At 41.3% G+C, this 22,598-nt stretch overlaps 1 protein-coding gene across 7 annotated transcripts in view; it reads left to right on the plus strand.

Moving 5' to 3' along the window:
* The window catches only part of PCYT1B (phosphate cytidylyltransferase 1B, choline), a 115,740-nt gene extending 93,688 nt beyond the window's left edge, over positions 1-22,052 (plus strand). For all 7 annotated transcript variants that reach the window (XM_033113141.1, XM_033113143.1, XM_033113139.1 and 4 more), the window contains one exon: positions 18,173-22,052. In XM_033113141.1, the coding sequence (XP_032969032.1) occupies positions 18,173-18,385 (213 nt within the window). In that variant the 3' untranslated portion in view covers positions 18,386-22,052. The remainder of the gene's footprint in view (positions 1-18,172) is intronic.
* Positions 22,053-22,598: the final 546 nt, after the last annotated feature.

A 22,598-nucleotide genomic window follows, 5' to 3' on the forward strand; every position in this document is an offset into this window, starting at 1 on the left:
TCGTCCCTTTGTGTCTGGCTTATGTCACCTACCACAATGTCTTCAAGGTTCAACCAATGTTGTACCATATGTCAGAATTTCATTGCTTTTTAAATATGAATAATATTCCATTGTGAAAGACGTTATGAAAGAGGCCTATTTATCTTAAAGTATTGGCCTGAGGGGAGGGCATCTAATTTAATACACATCTAGGTGCCTGCTGGGTTACTCTCCAGGAACAAAGGCTGGTGGGTGCCATCTTTGCACTCTGCCTCATTCCAGCTTACTGGTATGTCCCAGAAAAGGAACTGGTACCCTCCTATGGTGCCACAATTTTTTGTGGCTGCTGCCCAGAGGACACCTCTTGATCACCTGGGTCTTGTGACAACCAAGGCTTATGCTTGAGGGTCCCACAGGGGACTGTAACCAACAGTGAAAGGGTTCTCAACCAGTTAGCACCCCCAAGAGCATGGCAAGAGGCAACAGATCAGAAGCCCAGTCTTTCTATGAAATAGGTCTTTTAGCTCATCTTTATCTTCACAGCTGCAGCCTGAGGGGCAAGCTTCTAATTAAACATCTAAGGACTGACTCTGATCCTTTCCAGAGACCTCAGAGGGCATGTGCTATCTTTGCACTCTCCCTCTGCTGTGTGTCAATGCACCAGTATCTCCCAGAGAGGATGTCGTACATATGTATATCTAGTGCTCTGGTTTATGTAGCTGCCACTCAGGGACACTACTTGATTGCCTAGCTCTGGTAAACAGCAAGGCTTGCGTTCCTGGGTCTAATGGACAATAACAAATGTAGACACAGTTCTTGGCTGGCAACCACCCCAGGGCATTGCCAGCCAGCAAACAAACTCACGCCCTCTTTCTGTGAAAGAGACCAATTTGCTTGCCCTGGGGCTTCAGCCTGAAGGGCAGGATTCTGGTTTGGCACACTTATAGGAGCCTACTGACGTGCACTCTGAGGCTGGTGGACACCACCTTTCATTCTCCCGCTGCCTCACCCCAGGTCTCCGGTATCTCCTGGAAAGGAACTTGTACACTGGTCTGGCACCCTCATTTTTGTGACTGTTGACCAGGGACACTTCTAGATTGCCTGGCTCTAATGGCCAGCAGGACTGTATATATTTGCATACTTTAAGAGCTGCTGCCTGAGGGTCTGGCTTCCAGTCAGCCTGAATCTAGATGCTGACTGAGTTCTTCCCTTTGGGACACTGCAACTACTGGGAGCTACTAAAAATAAAATAGGCTGATTGGACAATTGCAAAGTCTTGAGAGACAACCAAGAGCTAGGACAGGGTTGAAGGATAAGTTTCATCTCCTACATCAGGCCACTTCAAGACTGGGAGAAGTGGCTCTTTTATCTAATGCATAGAAGCCAACACTGGGAGTCAAGGAAAATAAAGAAACAGGAAAATGTCCCAAACAAAAGAACAAGATAAAACCTCAGGAAAAAGTCCTAATGAAATGGAGATAAGTGATTTATTTAAGAATTCAAAATAAGGGTCATAAAGATGCTCACTGAACTCTGGACAAGAATGGACAAACACAGTGAGAACGTCAACAAAGATAGAAAATATAAAAAAGTACCAAACAGAAGTCACAGAGCTGAAGAATACAATAATCAAACTGAAAAATACACTAGAATTGTTTAACAGACTATATGGAGCAGAAGAAAGGATCAGTGACCTTGAAACAGAGAAGTGGAACTCACCCAATCAGAACAGCAGAAAGAAAAGGAGAGTGAAAAAAAGTGAAGGTAGCTTAAGGGACTTATGGGACAACATCAAGCAGAACAATATTCACATTATCTGAGTCCCAGAAGGAGAAGAGAGAGAAAGGGACAGAAAACTTATTTCAAGAAATAATGGCTGAAAACTTCCATAACCTGGCGAAGGAAATGGAGATCTAGACCCAGGAAGCTAGATCTCCAACTCTTGTTTGAGTTCCAAACAAGAGGAACCCAAAGAGACCCACACCAAGACACATTATAATTAAAATGTCAAGAGTTAAAAAGGAGAGAATATTAAAAGCAGTAAGAGAAAAACAACTTGTTACATACAAGGTAACCTCCATAGACAATCAGCAGAAACTTTGCAGACCATAAGGGAAGGACATGATATATTCAAAGTGCTGCAAGCAAAAAAAAAAAAAAAAAAAAAAAAAAGACTTTAAACTGACAATACTGACAATACGCTACCAAGCAAAGTTCTCATTCAAACTTGAAGGAATTTTCCAGACAAGCAAAAGCTAAAGGAGTTCATCACCACTAAACTGGCCGAATAGGATTTCTTCAATCTGAAAAGAAAGGGTGCTAATTAATAACAGAAAAACATGAAGGTATAAATCTCACTGGTAAAGGTAAATATATAGTAAAATTTAGAATAAGCACTTATAAAGCTAATATGAAGGTTAAAAGACAAAAGTAGTAAAAATAACTATAACTACAATAATAGTTAAGGGATCCACAACATAAAAAGATGTAAAAGGTGACATCAAAAACAAAGTATCTGGGGTGCGGAGAGTAAACATGTAGACCTTTAAAATGTGTTCCAGAAAAGAAAAGAAAAAACCGACGTTGAGCTTGGAACACATTGGTGGTTACCAGATGCAGGGGGTGGAGGGATGGCAAAAAGGGTAAAAGGGGTCAAAAAGTACAAACTTCCAGTTACAAAATAAATAAGCCTTGGGGATATAATGTACAGCATGGTGACTACTATATTTAATACTGTATTACATATTTGAAAGTTGCCAACATAGATCTTAAAACTTCTCATCACACAAAATTTTGTAACTGTGTATGGTGACAGATATTAACTAGACTTATTATGGTGATCATTTTGCCATATATACAAATATCAAATCATTATGTTGTACATCTGAAACTAATATATGTCAATTATACCTCAATTTAAAAAATAAACATGAGCGTAGACTTTTTTCCCCTATTGTTTACTCCTGTGTCCTTAAGGCTTAGAGTAATGTCTGAACCATATATAGTGTGCTATCAGTAAATATTTGTTGAAAGAATGAATCTTTGGTCAACTTTGAGATTCTTCACACCAGGAAAACCCTCCATACTTTGTAATAGACAAAATGTTTCTTTTCTTTTCTTTTTTTTTTAATCGAAATTTTACTTCGATTTTAATTATGCATTTTTTAAATTTTATTTTTTAAATTTATTGGGGTGACAATTGTTAGTAAAATTACATAGATTTCAGGTGTGCAATTCTGTATCACATCATCCATAAATCACACTGTGTGTTCACCACCCAGAGTCAGCTCCCCTTCCATCACCATACATTTGATCCCCCTCACCCTCATCCCCCACCCCCTTACCCTCTGGTAACCACCAAATTACGTTCCCCAGATTAATTTTCAAACCCGTGGCCATCCTGTGGTCACCGACTGCCCTCCAATCCCCTCACCCTCCCCCCGACCCCCCACCCCTCCCGCCCATCTAGCAACCCTCAGTTTTTCCTCTTTGTCTCCAAAACTGTTTCTGATTAGTTCATTCACTTATTTTTTTCTTTAGATTCCGCAAATAAGTGAGATCATATGGTACTTATCTTTCTCTGTCTGACTTATTTCACTTAACATAATGTTCTCTAGGTTTCTTTTCAACTTCTATCATGGAAATACTCTACACCATGCTAGCAAAAAAAAAAAAAATCCCATTCTGTATGTGCATATAAACACACATACACAATAGGATATTATTTATATTTACCATATTTTGTTTATCCATTTACCCATTGTGGACATTTAGATTATTCCCACCTTTCGGCTATTGTAAATAATGCAGATATAAACATGGATGTACAAATATCTGTTTAAGTCCCTGCTTTCAATTCTATTGGGTGTATACCCAAAAGTGGAATTGCTAAATTATATGGTAATTCTGTTTTCCACAGTGGCTGCACCATTTTCCAGTCCCACTCTACATCCTCTTCTGTACTTGTTTTTTTATATATTTTTATAATAGCTAATCTAATGGCACTGCTAATTTTTAAAACTGTTTTGATTTTAAGAACATATAAAATTCAGTTTGTGACTCTGATTTAGATTTTCTACTTGAGACTTTTTGACAGAGGTTTCAAAACTTTGTCTTCCAACAAATGCACAAAACATGAATAAACATGAAATTATGAAAGTGGCTAATTACAGAGAGTTGGTCTTGAGAAGGGGCTCACTTCCTAGCTGGGTAGCCTTGGGTAAGTTTCTTTGCCTCTCAGCCACCTCCTAGGGTTGCTGGGAGGATTACATTGTCTCATACTGAAATTTAAAGCCCTTAGACAGTGCCTGGCAGGCACATGTCAGGCACTGTATAAGCGTTAGTTGTTTATTGATTTGGCCACAACTGAAACACGGTCCTCGAGTTCCACTGTTTATCAGAGGTCCAAACCAGATGTAACTAGGATATTTTGTATTTCTTTTTCTGCAGATATGCCAGAATATATCTGAAATACTGAAACCTTTGAAGGCATTTGTGATGACATTTACTGCCTCAGTAAATGTTAAGAGCTTCTTAAAAGGGAAAACTTTGCAGGAGGGTAAAAAGTACTTTCATATGGACAGGACTATATAAATGGGATTACTTTCTTGGGAGAAAACTTTTTATAAATGGAAACCTCTTAATACAGTAAAAAAACTGAATTATATGTCTTTTCTCTTTGAAAATGCCATGCCAGAGTCTTCATTATTTACTGTACTCAGAAGTGCTTTTCTTCCCAGGAAGGTCATTACAAACTGTCTCCTGACCTGATTCAATTCAGTCTCTTCATGGGGGAACCACCCTTCAAAATGCACCAGTAATAGTTCAAAGAGCTTGTAAATCGAGACCTAGAGTTATTTTGCATGGATATCACATTTTATTAAGTACACCACCATTGTTTATCATTAGGAACTGAAATGATCTCATCTCCTTAGGCAGAATATTCTCAGTTATGAGCTTGAGTCAAACTACAGTAGACAAGTTATAGATTCCTTAGAAAAATGGGCTTCTAATGGAAATGCTAACAATCCATTAACAGCAGGAGGGCTAATGGCTGCCACTAAAAATGTGCTTAAAGATTACAGTAATAAAAATACATATTTTAAAGTGCATGCTAAAAGTTCAAGGATTTTTTTTTAATGTTGCTGTTAATAATAGGCCACCATATCCTTCTGGCATTTGATTTTTGTCTCATAAATAGGTTTAATCCATAGCATTTTTGTTCTTTTTTATTTTGAGAGGAGTAGGATCTTTTCACAGAGTTAGCAATACTTTTAATGGAAGGTGGATAATTGATGTATTTGTAGAATTGTGGAATTTTCAATCTGGAAGTGATCTTAGTGATCAGCAAGTCATCTCTATTATATCTGCTAGAGGAGACTTGAGATTCTAAAAGGTAGTTGGCTAGAGCTTATAAAGGGAAAATGAGTGTCTGGGGGAATTGATGATGAGCCGGAGGCCTTAATATTTTCTCACCTATGTCATTATAGCAATGCTCTCCAGTCTAACTTCCTTGCCTTGGTTATCTCTCTTCCTCCCTACCGTATTACTTGCTTATGATGATAAAATACATATTCATTACAGAACTATTAGAAAGTAAAGAATAAAAAGAGACTAAAAGTTACCTACAGTCTCATCACCCAGAGTCATCACTGTTAATATTTTGGGGGTATTGCCTCAATCTTTTTTTTCTATTTACCGGTATATATGACTTTTTACAAAATTGGGATCATGCATAACAGACTGTTTTAAAATCATTTTTACTGTGTAATAGCTCATGAACATTTTTTCACATTATTAATATTTTTAAAGATGATTTTCATCCGCTGCTTAGTATATCTTCTCAGTTGTGTAAGATTTCTCTCACCTATTTTGGGAGTTTTCAGTTTTGTCTGTTATGACACTACATTGAATATCCAGGTACACAGGAAGTATTTACTTACATCTCTGATTATCTCCTCAGGAAAAAAGTTTTTGTACCTATTTCCAAATTACCCCTCAGAAAGGCACTATTTTACCCTTCTACTAGCAGTAACATGAGTGTGGTCTTTTTCTTGAACCTCAACACTGGCCATTACAAATTTTTAAAAAATCTCTGGAGACTGACATCACCACGATGGCAACATAGTTCTTGTGAAGGGGATCAAAACGAGGAATGACCTACCAACTATTCATAGAGAATTCTTGAACACATGGGTGAAGCTGAAGCACCCCCCACCCCATGCCACAGAGACCAAGACAGACCGCATTAGAAGATCAGAAGGCTACATGCTAACCAATTACCCCTCCCCCAGGTTGGCACAGCACTCCCCCAAGAGGTCTCCCCTGAGCCTATGGTTCCTCCAGTGAGAAAAGAGAGCCCAGGGAGGACATGCAATTCCCCCATCATTGTAGGTCACTTCTTGGGAGTCCCCACTCCAGTTTCTACCTACAGGGGTTGCAGGACAATCTGCAGGGCTTGACCACTGGGAATCTCATTGTGACAGAAGGGGGAGGGGCCTGCAACAACCAGCACTCTGATCTTGGCAGGCCAAGTTCCTGCCTGCAGCATCCAAGTACTAGTAGTCTAAACCAGCAGCTTTGCTCATCTGCAGAGCCAAGTGATGGCACAGACTGACCAGGGAACTCACCAGGGTACAGGTTTGCCTGATTTGGGTACCCAAACAGATTTTTATGGCCCTGGAGTCTGGTCTGCTTTTGCCCAGGCAGGGGAGCTGAGACATAGCCCCACCCAACCAGAAAGCCTGACCATAACACCTAGAAATCTGTGCAGCTCAGCAATACTCAATCAGAGTCCAACAGGCGGAGCTGATAGTCTGCAGAGCAAAGCCAGTGGCTCTGTTCAGGTAGGGAACTTGGGGCACAAGTCAGCTTGAGTCAAGACCACAAAGGACCTTCTGGCCTTGGAGCTAGTTCTCCCACTGTGCCCAGGCAGGGAAACTAATTGATAGCCCTGCTAATTGCTGAATACAGCTTTCATCCTGCTTGGCCAGGGAACCTAACCAAAGCACACAGGATGCTGCGTAGTCCATCCAACAGCCTGGCTTACAGTGCCGCTTGAACAGAGAATATAGCCCATGGATCACCCCATCGATAGAACAAAACTGGGTGCCCCTGTATGATCATGGAATTCAGTGCAGTCTTGTCTGGTTTGGGTCCCCAAACAACAAACCAGGCAGACCCTAGGGCTCATCCTTCTGGCCTACCAGGGCACAGAAGCTAATTCATTGCCCTACCTACTGCTGAGTATTGCATTCAATCCTGACCATCTAGTAAGCCTAACCAGAGAATTTAGGAAGCTGCAGAGCCCATCCCACAGCCTCACTTGGGCAGGGAACCAAACTAGCAGTCTTATCCAACTGTTCTCAGCCGGTGGCAACACCCCCCACCCAACCTTAGAGCTAGACCCCAAAATAGGCCCTGACAGCAAACCCCACCTGCTCAAGGATGTTATCAACAGACATGTCCAGACACCCACACTGAGCTGACTGACAAAGAAACTCTTTGCCAAAATGAACCAGTAAAGTCTGAAAAAGGAGACTGCTTACTCAAATGTGCTGATACCAATATAAGACATCAAGGATCACAAAAAATGACATCACCAAGGGAAACTAATAAAGCTCTAATAACTTATCCTAAAGAAATGGACATCTATGAACTGTCAAAGAATTCAGAATAATACTCTTTAAGAAGTTTAGTGAACTACAAGAACACACAGACAACTGAAATTAGGAAAAAAATGCATGAACAAAATGAGTTCAACAAAGAAACAGAAACCAAAAAAAGAGAAATCCTAGAGCTGAAAACTACAATGACCAAACTGAAAACTTCAACAGAGAGCTTCAAAACTAGACTCAATCATGCAGAAGAAAGAATCAATGACCTAGAAGACAGGACATTTGAAAGTATCCAGTCAGAGGAGCAAAAAACAAAAAAGAATGAAAAACAGTAAAGAAAGCCTGTGGGACTTATAGAACACAATCAAAAGAAACAATGTCCACATTATGGGAATTCCAGACAGAGAAAGAAAAAGGGACAGAAAGTGTATTTAAAGCAATAATGGCTGAAAACTTCCCAAACCTGGGGAGAGAACTGGACATCCAGATCTATGAGGCACAAGGGACCCCAAAGAGTTTAAACCCAAATAGGGCTATACTGAGACACATTATAATTAAATCATCACAAAGAAAGAATTTTGAAAGTGACAAGAGAAAAGAAAAATCATATACAAAGGAACCCTCATAAGACTGTTGGTAGATTTCTCAACAAAAACATTTCAGGCCAGGAGAGAATGGGATGATTTCAAAATATTGAAAGAAACAAGCCTGTTTACCAAGAATTCTGTACCTGGCAAAGCTATCTTTCAGAAATGGAGAAATAAAGACTTTTCTGAACAAAAAAAAACCTGAGGGAGTCCATCACCACTAAACTTACCTTACAACAAATACTAAAGGGAGTTTTTTGAGTAAAAAGACACCAGCTAATATCATAAAAATATAAGAAGGTATACACTTGTTATACAAAGTGCTGGCGAGGATGTGGAGAAAAGGGAACCCTCATACACTGTTGGTTGGACTGTAATTGGACTGTAAATTGGTGCAGCCACTATGGAAAACAATATGGAGATGCCTCAAAAAATTAAAAATAGAGCTGCCATACATGCCAGGAATTCTATTTCTGGGTATTTATCCAAAGAAAAATCTGGGTGTCCATCAGTAGATGAATGGATAAAGATGACGTGGTGTTTTATTTATATACATACATACACACACACACACACACACACACATTATATACACATATACATACACAATTAAGTTCACAAACTTGTTGCAATGATGTTGCTAACATTTTTTTATATCAGAGGGATTATTCATTATGAATTTGTACAAACTGGACTAACAGTTAACCAAGCTTACTATTTGGAAGTGCTGAAAAGGCTGCGTGAAAAAGTTAGATGACTGAACTTTTCACCAACAATTCATGGCTCTTACATGATGACAATGCACCAGCTCCCACGGCACTGTCTGTGAGGGAGTTTTGAGCCAATCAACAAATCACTGTATTGGAACACCCTCCCTACTCACCTGATCTGGCCCCCAATGACTTCTTTCTTTACCTGAAGATAAAGGAAATATTGAAAGAAAGACATTTTGATGACATTCAGGACATCAAGGGTAATACAACAACAGCTCTGATGGCCATTCCAGAAAAAGAGTTCCAAAATTGCTTTGTAGGGTGGCCTAGGCGCTGGTGTTGATACATAGCTTCCCAAGGGACGGTCACCCAAAGGTGACTTTCAGCAATGAGGTATGGAGCACTTTTTCTAGGATGAGTTTGCGAACTTAATTGTCTGACCTCATATATAATGGAATATTACTCAGCAATAAAAAAATGAAATCTTGCCATTTGCGACCACATGAATGGACCTAGATGGTATTATGCTAAGTTAGAAAAAGAAATACTGTATGATTTCACTTATATGTGGAATTTAAAAATGAAACAAATGAATAAACAAAACAAACCATAAAAAACAAGCTGATGGTTGCCAGAGGGAAGGGTGGTGGGGGATTGGCGGGGAAGTACATACAGTACCCTAAAGGTTGTGCTAACTGTTATATGCTGTTAAAAATATGAATGTGAATGCCCTGATATTAGATGCACTGGTGTACATTTCATCCTTCTTAGAAGGTTATTCTTGGGAGCCAGACCTGCTACAGTGGTAAAGAGATGCAGGCTGTCAGTATATTTCTAATAAGTAGTGAATGACCAGGGATGGAGATGAATTAGCATTACTCAGATGAGAAGGTACCTCTTTATACCATTAATTCCAATGCAAAGTAATTCCCCCATCCTTTTTCTAAAAAGAGGGCATTGTAAATTGGGGGTGAGGGAGGAGTAGGTCAGGGTTAAAGCTTCAAGGATTTACCAGTGGGTTGGATGGGCTGCAATGTCATCCAAGTCTCTAGGCTGGGTTTTGTTTGACCTGAGCTGCTTAGATGTGTCACTAGTATAGGCCTAGATTACAAAGATAAAGCTGTAGACCTCAGTCACATCTTTAAGATCTCCATAGATAAAAAATGGGAAAGAATTTTAATTACAACCCTGAATCCTCCCCTCCATCTCCCTCAAACAAAACAAAACAAAAAAACCCACAACCATAAGAAGGTAGCATAAAAATCACTGGTGTTGGCAAATATATAGTCAAATTTAGATTCCATTATGTGGTAATGGTGATGCATAACTCACTTACATCTCTAATTTAAAAGTGTGAAAACAAATATAGTAAAAATAACCAGCACTACAATAATCTGTTATTGTTTACACAGTAAAATCATATGTTAACTGTAACATCAATACCATGATTCCCCAAAAATAAGACCTGGTCTTATATTAATTTTTGTTCCAAAAGACTCATTAGGGCATATTTTCAGGGGATGACTTATCTTTTCATGTACAACAATCTGCATTTATTCAAATACAGTTATGTCATCTTCTTCTGGAACATTGTCATAACATACTAAATGCGTTCATCTGGCTGACGATCTTAACTGGGGCTTATTTTCAGGGTAGGTCCTATTTTCGGGGAAACACAGTAACCTAAAATATGAGGGGGAGGAAAAGTGAAAGCATAAAGTTTAGGAATTCCATTGAAGTGGTTATTAGTTTAAAATAGTGTGTTATAATGTTAAGATAGTCTATATAAGTTTCATGGTAAACGCAGGAGAAAACCTGTAGTAATTGCACAAAAGGAGATGATAAAGAAGTCAAAGCATACTAATATCAAAAGACATTAAAACACAGAAAAAGACAGCAGGATATGAAACAAGGAACAATGGATCTATAAGAGAGCCATAAGACAATTGACAAAATGGCATAGTAAGTCCTTACCTATCAATATATACTTTATTTTTTTTTATTTTTTTTAATTTATTTTTAATTTATTGGGGTGACAATTGTTAGTAGAATTACATAGATTTCAGTTGTGCAATTCTGTATCACATCATCCATAAATCACACTGTGTGTTCACCACCCAGAGTCAGCTTCAATATATACTTTAAATGTAAATTATCCAGTCAAAAAGACATAGAATGGCTGAATGGATTTAAAAAACTACCCAAGATCCAATAATATCATGCCCACAAGAGAGTCACTTTTGCCTTAAAAACATATACAGACTGAGAGTTAAGGGATGTAAAAAGATATTTTAAGCAAATAGTATCCCCCAAAAGTGGAGGTAGCTATATCAGAAAAAAGTGGACTTTTAAAATGGAAAAAAATTGTACACCTAAAACTGGGAGAAAAAGTCATTACATAATTATGAAGAAGTCAATCCATCAAGAAGGTATAACAACTGTAAATATTTATGTGCCCAACATCAGCACCCAATTATATAAAGCAGAAACTAACAGAGCTAATAGGAGAAACAAACAGCAATACAATAAGCGTTGGGGACTTTAATAACCCACTCTCAACAATGGACAGATCATTCAGACAGAGACTCAATAAGGAAACAGCAGATTTGAATAACTCTATAGACCAAATAGACGTAACAGACACATACAGATAACTCTGTCTGACATCAGCAGAATACTCATTCTTCTCAAACACATATAGAATATTGTCTAGGATAGACCATAGGTTAGGTCACAAAACAAGTCTTAGCAAATTCAAGAAAATTGAAAGTATACCAGGTATCTTTTCTGAGCACAATGGTATGAAACTAGAAATCAATAACAGGAGGAAAATGGGAAAATTTATGAATATATGAAAATTAAACACTTTCTTGAACAACCAACAGATCAAAGAAGTTAAAGGAGAAATTTTAGAAAGTATCTTGAGACAAACAAAAATGGAATCACAACATACCAAAACTTATGGGATGTACAAAAAAAGTTCTAAGAGAAAAGTTCATAGCAATAAATGCCTACATTAAGAAACAAGAAAGGTCTCAGACAACCTAACTTTATGCCTTGAGGAACCAGAAAGAGAAGAACAAACTGAACCTAAAGTTAGTAGAAGGAAGGAAATAAGAAAGATTAGAGCAGAAATAAATGAAATAGAGAACAGGAAAACAATAGGAAAGATTAACAAAACTGAGTTGGCTTTTTGAAAAGATTGACAAACCGTTAGGTAGAACAACAGAGGAAAAAGAAGACAGGACCCAAATCAACAAAATTACAAATGAAAAAGGAGACAACTGATACCACAGAATTACAAAGCATCATAAGAGGCTACTATGAACAACTATATACCAACAAACTGGACAACCTAGAAGAAATTGAAACATTCTTAGAAACATACAAACAATCGAGAAGGAATCAGGCAGAAATAGAAAATCTGAGCTGAACAATTACTAGTAAGGAGATTGAATCAGTAATCAAAATCTCCCGATGAAGAAAGCTCTAGGAACAGATGGCTTCACTGATGATTTTACCAAACATTTAAAGAAGAATTAAAGCCAGAAGAATCAAATCTCTTCTAAAAACTCAAGGAGGAAGGAACACCCCCAAACTCTTTTTAAGAAACTAGCATTACCCTGATACAAAGCCAGAAAATGACACTGTCAGAAAAGAAATCCACAGGCCAATATCCCTGGTGAACATAGAGGCAAAAAATCTCAATAAAATACTAGCAAACCAAATTCAGCAGCATATTAAAAAGATCCCTGGGATTCAAGGATGGTTCAATAGACACAATGTGATACATCACATTAATAGAATGAAACACAAAAATAATATAATCATCTCAATAGATGCAGAAAAAGCACTTGACAAAATTCAACATCCACTCATGATAAAAACTCTTAAGTTAGGTACAGAAGGAACATACCTCAACATAATAAAGGCCATATATGACAAGCCCACAGCTAACATCATACTCAATGATAAAAATTTGAAAGCCTTTCCTCTGAGATCAGGAACAAGACAAGTGTGCCCACTCTCACTACTCCTATTCAACATAGTACCGAAAATCCTAGCCAGAGCAATCAGGGGAAAAAAAAAAATGTAAGGTATCAGAATTGAAAAGGAAGAAGTAAAACGTTTGCAGATGACATGATTTTGCATATAGAAAATCCTAAATATTCCACAAAAATCTCTTAGATCTAATCGACAAATTCAGTAAAGTTGCAAGATGCAAAATTAACATACAAAAATCAGTAACATTTCTATACATTAATAATTAATTACCTGAAACAGAAAACAATTCCATTTACAATAGCATCAAAACAATAAAATACTTAGGAGTAAATTTAACCAAGCAGGTAAAAGGCCTGTACACTGAAAACTACAAGACACTGATAAAAGAAATTAAAGACACAAATAAATGGAAAGGTATCTTGTGTTCATGAATTGGAGGAATATTGTTAAAATATCCATACAACCCTAAGTCACCTATAGATTCAATGAAATTCCTACCAAGATTCCAATGGCATTTTTTACAGAAACAGAAAAGACAATTCTAAAATGTATGTGGAACCATAAAAGACCCCAAATAGCCAAAGTAATCCTGAGAAAGAAGGAGGCATCACACTTCCTGATTTCAAGCTATATAATAAAGCTATAGTAATCAAAACAGTATGGCACTGACATAAAACAGACACATAGACCAATGGAAGACAATTGAGAGCCGAGAAATAAACCCATGCAAGGGAGCCAAGAATACTCAATGGAGAAAAGATAGTCTCTTCAACAAATGGTGCTGGCAAAATTGGATATTCACATGTGAAAGAATGAATCTAGACCCCTATCTTACACCACTCACAAAAATTAACTTGAAATGGATTAAAGATTTCAGTGTAAGACCAGAAACCATAAAACTCCTAGAAGAAAACATGGGTCTTGGCAATGATTTTTTGGATTTGACACTTAAAGCACAAACAACAAAATAAAAAACAAGTGAGACAACATCAAATTAAAAAGCTTTGGCACAGCAAAAGAAACAAATCAACAAATTGAAAAGACAGCCTACAGAATGGAGAAAATATTTGCAAACCATGTATCTAATAAGGGGTTAATATCCAAAATATGTAAAGAACTCCTACAACACAATAGCAAAAACCCAAATAATCCAATTTAAAAATGGGCAAAGGACATGAATAGACATTTTTCCAAAGTAGATATACAAATGGGCAATAGGTACATGAAAAGATACTCAACATCACTAACTATTAGGCAAGTGCAAATCAAAACCACACGAGACATCACCTCACACCTATTAAAATGGCTATCATCAAAAAGACAAGATAGCAAATGCGGAGACAATGTGGAGAAAAGGAAACCCTATGCACTGCTAGTGGTAAACTGGTGCAGCCACTATAGAAAACAGTATAGAGGTTCCTCAAAAAATTAAAAATAGATCTACCACATGATTCAGCAGTTCCACTTCTGAGGATATATCCAAAGGAATCAAAATCATTATCTCAAATAGACATCTACACCCCCATGTTCATAGAAGCATTATTTATAATAGCCAAGACATGGAAACAACCTATCAATAAATGGATAAAAGGTGATATGGTACACGTACACACACACACACACACACACACACAAATACTACCATAAAAAGGAAGGGAATCTTGACATTTGTGACTATATGGATGGCTCTTGAGGGCGTTATGCTAAAGTGAAATAAGTCAGACAGAGAAAGACAAATACTGTATGACCTCATTTATGTGAAATCTGAAAAAAAAAAAATCCTCATAGAAAAAGAGATCCAATTTGTGGTTACCAGAGGTGGGGTGTAGGGGAAAGGGAAGTTGGATGAAGGTAGCCAAAGGGTACACACTTCCCAGTTAGAAGATAAATAAGTATTAGGGATGTAATGTACAACATGAGTACTACCGTGTTTCCCCCAAAATAAGACCTAACCAGAAAATAAGCCCTAGCATGATTTTTCAGGATGACATCCCCTGAACATAAGCTCTAATGCGTCTTTTGGAGCAAACATTAATATAAGACCCGGTCTTATTTTCGGGGAAACATGGTATAGCTTAACACTGCTTGTATGGTACAGATGAAAGTTTTTAAGAGAGTAAATCCTAAGAGTTCTCATCACAAGGAAATTTTTTGTATTTCTTTCCTTTTTTTGGGGGGGTATATTCCACGGGTGCCAGAAAAAATGTACACATTTTAAGAGATGTTATCTATGTATTACTTTTCGAAGTTGAATTGAATTACAGTAGCAATGTGTAGTGTGACATTCACTCAAAAGATGGCGTTAATCAAATGAATGCTAGCGTCATTCATTGTATTACAATTTTAATACAGTTTTTTTCATGTTTTAAAATGTGTATATACGTTTTTGGCACCCTCTGTACATGAGATCATGGATATTAACTAAACTTACTGTGGTAATCGTTTCACGATACATCTAAGTCAAATCATTATGCTTACCTTAAACTTATAAAGCACTATATGTCAACTATTATCTCAATAGAACTGAAAAAATGTTTTGTTTGGGGATTTTTAAATTTTTATTGGGAAACTTTTTCCAGGACCCATCAGCTCCAAGTAAAGTCATTCTTTTCAATCTAGTTGTGGAGGGCGCAGCTCACTGGCCCATGTGGGAATCGAACCGGCGACAATGGCGTTATGAGCACTGCGCTCTAACCAACTGAGCCAACCAGCAGCCCCAGAAAAATGCTTTTTAAAGTTGAGAAGATTAGAAATCTTTAACAATCTGATATGTAAAACATCTCACTTCAGCCATTTTGCATTTGTTTGATTACTAGTGATGCCGAATATTTTTTAGTATATGTGCTGCCGAAGCGAGCACAGATGTCGAACATTTTTTTATGGTTCATTTTTAAGTCTTTTGTGAATTGCCTGGATATGCCATATGTTCATTTTTCTATGAAGGTTTTTACTTTCTTTTTTATTTGTAAGCTTTGTTTAAATACTAAGATCCATAATTTGTAGTTAAATGCTGCAAAAAAAATTCCCCTATTTTTTCCTTATGCTTTTTACCTGTTTAATGGTGGCTTTTCTAAGGTACAGAAATTTTTACATAGCCAAATACCAATGTTTTTCCTCTATGGTTTCTTTCCTTGCTTTTATACTCACACCCAAAGATGTTCCTAAAACACCAATCTGATCATACCCCTCCCCTTGATTAAAATCTTCCAGGGGCTTCTGAGGGGGAAAAAATGCAGCCTCTTTCTGGTACTCCAGCCTCAGGCTACTGCCACTCAACAGGCGCTGGGACTTCTGGTCACACCAAGCAATCGTACTGAGTACTGTCTACTTAGCTCCCTCTTGTTGGACAAGAGCCCTCTACAGCCCACAGGCGCCCTCCCCACCTACCCCTCCTCTTCCCAGGCATCACTGAAGCCCCAGCTTGGACATGACCATCTCCTGTATAGCACATGGACCCTAGGGGGTTCGATAGTACTTGAGAAAATGAATAACTCGAACAACAAAGTCTAAAATGACTAATAGGAGAATTGGCTCTCGGGGTCACTTTAGGATCAAAAGACTGGAGAGAGCTGGGGGATGAGTCTCAGCGATGAGCAATGGAGAGAAAGGAGAGTGGAGAGCCCCGGCAGCATGGGTGGAATAGTGTGTATGTGCCGGGGGGTGGGGGGTGGCTGGGCTGCAGGCAAAGAGCAGAAGATCAAATTGGCTGGCAGCTCCGGGAGGCCTGGTGCCCAGGGGCTCGGGGCCAGGACTGGGCTCCCCAGAAGGTGGAAGGGCAGTGTCAGGGAAGGGCTTGGTCCTGAAAGCACCAAGTAGCAGTCACCTGAGGTCTCAGATTGGAAAATCCATCTTACCACCCAAATATCCTCCACCACCACCCCCAGAACTCCCCTGCACCAGGAAATAGCATGGCCGGCCTTCCAGTTTCACAGGCCAGAAACTGGAGTCACTCAATTCCTCTTCCTCCTCCCACACCCCACATCCCATCTGTCAGTGAGTCCTGTTGGCTCTGCGCTCAGAATGTAGCCAGACCACATACTGCATGACTTCCTTTAAATGACATTCTAGAAAAGGCAGAACCGTAGGGATAGAAACCAGATCTGCTGCCCGAGGCTGAGGCAGGGGGTCCTGAGAAAGGGTCCTGAGGGAACTGGGCAGCTGATGGAATATTCCTATAATTTGATTGTGGTGGTAATCCCACAACTGTAGGCATTTGTCACAACTCACAGAACTGGACACTAAAAAGTTTTAAGTCGATTAGACCTTAATAAAACTATGGAAAAAAACATACTGGGACCATAAGCATTTCCCACCATCCTCCTGGCCATGAGCCTGGTCAATTATTGCAGGGAGCTCTCAGCTGTCCTCACTGCTCCTGTCCTTGCTGTGCTGTAGTCTGTTCCCAGCACAGCAGCCACAATTGTTCTTTTAAACCAAGTCAGTCTGTTCCTCTTGCTCAGAACTGCTGAAGTAGAGGAACTGTCCAGAGGTTTCTCTTCTCAGGGTGAAGGTCAAAATTCTCACATGGCCACCAAGACGCTACATGACATAGGCCTCTGTTAACTCTTCTGGTGACCTCCCCCTAACTCCCATCCCCCATGCCCTCCTTACCCAGGTGACTGCACTCCAGACACCATGGCCCCGTTGCTATTCCTTGGACATGAACTGCATGCTCCCTTCTTGGGCTTCTCTGTCTGGAATGTCCCCTCCCCCATCTCTTTCAGCTCTTTGCTCAAATAGCACCTTCTCAGTGGAGCCTTCCCGGAACACCCTATTTCCGATTGCAGCACCCCTGCCCCCTGGCCCACACCCCCTCTCTCTTTATTTGCTATCCTCTCATTCTATTTTTCTCAAGAAGTACAGTTCCACCTGACATACCTCATATTTTGTTCATTTTGTTTATTGTGTGATTCCTCCTTATATCCATGAGGAGAGGGATTTTTGTTTGGTTTCCTGCTACCCTTCCGGTACCCAGGACAGTACTATTTGCCTGGCAAATAATAGACACTCACTTAAATTTCATAGATAGAGGAAAAGAGGGCACAAAGGAAAGAATGCCAGGTAGCAGCAGTGATGGTACCGTCATGTGTGGACATCTCACTGCATCCGAATTTCACTCAGCTCCTCCCCAGAGAGAGTCTTGGACAGTATGGGCTGTAGTACACGTCTGTGTTTGTGGGCGCAAGCATTTCGGGGTGGTGGCTCTCCTTCCTGCTTTGCCGCCATCTCAGATGGCTCACTAATAGATCCGTTCTCTCCAATTTCTCTGTAGAAGCAGATGTTCCAGGAGAGGAGCAGCCGGATGCTACAGGCCTTGTCCCCAAAGCAGAGCCCTGTGAGCAGCCCCACCAGGAGCCGGTCCCCTTCCCGCTCCCCGTCGCCCACCTTCTCATGGCTCCCAATCAAAACCTCACCCCCCTCCTCGCCCAAAGCAGCCTCAGCCTCCATCAGCAGCCTGAGTGAGGGGGATGAGGATGAGAAGTAAAGGCTGCTGGCAGACAACCAGAGCCACACCACACAGGCCGGGGAGGTGGGTGGGGGCACTGGGGATGCCTGGGTGGTTTTGAAAGGTGACAGTCGCAGGAGCTGTAGCTCAGCTGGGAGACCCTGAGCTCTGCTAAGGGGAGGCCTTGGGACCAACTCTCCCTCAGTCTCCACTCAGCCCAGGACTTGGGCTCTGCATGGAGGTTTCCAGCCAGACAACCTATACAAACCTTAGCATCATCTAGAATCACTCTACTTTAACCTTGCTAAGGAAAGATGCAGAGCACCCCCCGAAGACTTGCACCAAGTGGGGTGTCTTCTGCTTTGGTCCTTACACCTACCCCCACCAAGTACACCACCTACGGAAGCGGCTGTTTCCTCAACCTGCTACTTCCAGCTCCTAAGGGCCCTGCACGTTGCCTCCTGCCACCCAAGCTCTGCCAAAGCTGTTTCCAATAAAAATAGTTGAGTTAGAGGTAAATTCCAACCTTCTCAGTTTAGCCACTGAGACCTGACGTTCCAATGCATCAATTCTTTCCAGTTCCAAGAACATGGCGCATAGACAAAGCCTTGCTTTAGGCCAGATATAGAAAAGGTCATCTCGTGTGACCCTTGACTTCTTATTCAAAGAACAGTTTTGTCAAGGAGAGCACCACATAAGACCTAATGTGCTCCTGGTTGTACTTTTTCATCAGTGGTTTGACTTGTTTTCCCCAAAGTACCTTAATCTGTGGGAAACACAACAAAGCAAAACATCCTATATAAGACAGAAAAGAGGAGCTGCTTCGCTTTGGCTCCAAGTTTAGCAGATGGTAAATATCTTCTGAAGCTTCTCCTTAAAGGATGCTATCATGGAATGGCTGTCCCCATTCTGACCAGTTAACAGTCTCATAGACCTCAAGTAAAAGCTTGATGTACCAAACCACATAGTATACCAATAGGGGGTGCTACCTGCATGTTATCTTTTCTATGTACGCTCCAAACATGTCATCCAGGGTATAGACCATATGCAATATGAAAATACAGTGGTGGCATTTTATAATATACTCCTGCTTTCACCCTCATAACCCTGCTGAAATCCTTGGTCTCAAGGACTATCTGGTTCCCTTGTGACTTGGGAACTTCGTGAAAAGCTCATCCCGAATTCCTGTAGGAAGGCTTGTGCCAACCAGGAAATTAGTATGTTGTTCTCATGGCCTCTTATATTTTTGGGTGAAGGGAGGCTCTGAAGAGTCTCGCAGTGCACTAGGGAACCTCAGTTCTGAGCTCAACATTTGGATGGACTAGCGAGTGTAGTTATCCCTGCCCCTGGGTTTGCCAAATGGGATGCAGACCCTAAGAATTCCTGCTGAACTGTTTGAAGTTACTGTCCCCTCAGCACAGGTAGGAAGTGAACAGGTCGACTCAAGGTGTAGAACCATACTCTTGGGTAGAAGAGGCACGGGCTGGTTGTCCCAGGAAAGCCAGAGACAGAGCTGAGGCCTAACTGAGCAGAGGCTCGAACCAGCAACTTGTGGGCACAACCCAGCATCTCTTGTGACAGAAACACCCCTTTTCAGAGGCCCTTAGAACCAGCATTCTGGGTGACAAGTGGGGCAACCAGTGAAGGAAGGTGGCATGTCTTTCCCACTTGTGTTGGGGTCAAACTACCTCCCTGTCCACCTGGAGATGAGTGGTGTTTATTGAGAAGCAAAACCATGAGGCTAAGCTGGCTTGGAACCCCGTTGTTCGTAGCACTTCCTCCAGAGCTCTGTCAAGTACTCATGCAGGACAGAGCTGGCACGAACATGGTATGTGAGAAGAAACCTTTTTGTAGTCAAGACCTAGCGCATCGTCACACTACAGAGAGAGCAAGGCCCCCTTCTTTCAGTGTGCCCATTTGGTCTCTCTCTTCCATCATGCACCCAGGGCAAACTGGGCACGTTTGGGTGACACTTGTAAGCAGAGAAAGGATGAGACCAGCTGGGCAAGGCAAGGTGATGAGAACACAGAGACAAGAGGTGCCTGGAGAGAGGAAAGGAGGTTAAAGAAAATGCTCTCTCAGACCATTTCAGGACCTAACTTGGGAGGGAGACTGTCTTGGGAAGGCCTCTTATATGCTTACTCCATGACCCAGGTCAGATAGATCCACTTTGACCTGAATTCTGCCCTAGAGCAAATAGCATGGGGTTGAGGTATCAGGCTGATTATACTTTTGCAAGCCCTACACACCATACTGACAGGTGCCACTTATGTGACTCAGATTCAGTGCCATCATAGCCATCAATTGGGAAATGACCAATGCCTGGGATACTCCACAGATGGGCCAAAACAACCCACAAGCAGGTTCTAAATTTCACCCTATGTCCCCCCCCAACCTTCCCCACCCTCCTAAGGCTACAAGACTACTGAGAAGGAATGGGGGGATTCTGCAGCCCAACTTTTGATGCTTCCCAGCCATTGGTTTCTTTGAGCCCCACCCCCCAACCCCAGGAGAGGGGCTACTTTTGTTTGGGCTGGCCAGTCAACAGTCATGGCCAAGAGTGAGTGAAGGCCGCAGTGCACGATGTAGAAGGTATGATGCAGGCTTGGGGAGGTCAGCAGAAATGACAAAAAGCGAGGAAGGATTCTTCTGTCCTAGAAAGGGATGGAAGCTTCAGGTGGAAGCTTCACACTGAGGACGAGAGGACTCCACTTACGGTTGTAGAAGGAGGCAGGTTAAATAAAGATGGGCAAAACCGGGGCTCAAGGAGGGTGAGGGTGGGAGTGGTTACTCTGTTCCCTTTCAAGTGTCACTCAGCCCCTAATAAGAGAAGAAAGCAGGCTCCCTATCACAGACACCCAAAGTCTGGGTACTCATGCAGATGCGGGTCCTCCGTCCCCTAGCTTCCCTATTTCAGCACTTCTCCATTAGCTGCCACGCCCTCCTCCTGGAACCCTGAAATCAAGTGTTCACCCACCAGCTAATAACACGGGGGACTGGTAATGTCAGAGTCACATTGAATGGCCCGTTTGTGGAAGCCAGCTCCCATGTACCAGGACCTTACAAACGTAAAGGGAACCAATCTCAAGAAGGGTAGCCCTGAAATCTGCCTTCTGACCTGCTCTGTGGGGGAAGAGACACAGCTGCGGGATTGCAATCTTGCTCCACGCCTTAGGCTATAGTTGCTGTCAGTCCATCCTTCATGGGAAGGACAGGAAGAGCCGGGTTTATTTTCTCTCCATCTTCAGATCTTATTTGAGCAGGCAGCCGTATCCCAGGGCAAGATGCGAGATGATGGCACAGACGCAACTGAGTCACATAAGCGCACATGGAGCTGAGACCCTGTGCCTCAGGCATCCATTCGGCACTAGTCCTGGCCATCAGATTTTTAAAAAAGAGAATAAGCTCATGAGGCATTTGCAACTTCTACTTCTCTCTAGGTTTTAGTTTTTTGTTGTGTCACTGCAATGTGTTCCGGGACAAAGCCATAAGAAGAGCATACATACTTAAGACTATGCTGTACATATGATGACAACTCGTCTGGGTTAAAGCACGACCTTACGCCCAAGCAATTGCTCTGGTGCTGAATAACGCAAACTACTGGAATCAGCCCTCATCCCTGCCCCCACCCTCCCGGCTCCAAACCCACCCCTGCTCCCAAACGGAACACAGCATTCCCGACCTGTTTATAAATAAAGAGATGCAGAAGTGCACTTTTGCTGGTTGTGTTTTTTCAAAGTGTGCTCAATGTGGAAAAATACAGGTGTAGCAGCCGGGCCTGCTCAGCTGTGTCCCCAGCACTTAAGGATGGGACTCTACACTGTATGACAGGGGGCAGAGTCTTGGAGTTGCCCAAGGGCCCACACCTGACTTAAAAGCTAGTTGGGAACAGAGCTTCCTGGAGGGGAGTTCCTGTGGGGAGCCCAGTCAGGAACCTGAGTTGTAGGCTCCCCCGCTAACTTGCTTTGTGACCTTGGCCAAACCACTTAACTTCTCTGACCTCGGTGTCTGCTTTTGTAGAATGAGGGGTTGGAGGAAATGGTTTCTGAGGTCTCCTTTGCCTGTATAGGTCTCTACATTTGTGAGGCAGCCTGCACTGTCCCTAAGCTTCTCCAGCTATGATGCTGTCACTCAGCAACCATGAGAAAGTGCTTACCTCTCTGAGTGGGAAGCTGGAGAGGTGGCCAGCCAAGCCCCTGGGGCCTCCACAACGGCCAGCTAGAAGCTGATAGATGGGCATGGAGGCGCTGAA

The sequence above is a fragment of the Rhinolophus ferrumequinum genome, chromosome X (assembly GCF_004115265.2).
Source record: "Rhinolophus ferrumequinum isolate MPI-CBG mRhiFer1 chromosome X, mRhiFer1_v1.p, whole genome shotgun sequence".
NCBI lineage: Eukaryota > Metazoa > Chordata > Mammalia > Chiroptera > Rhinolophidae > Rhinolophus > Rhinolophus ferrumequinum.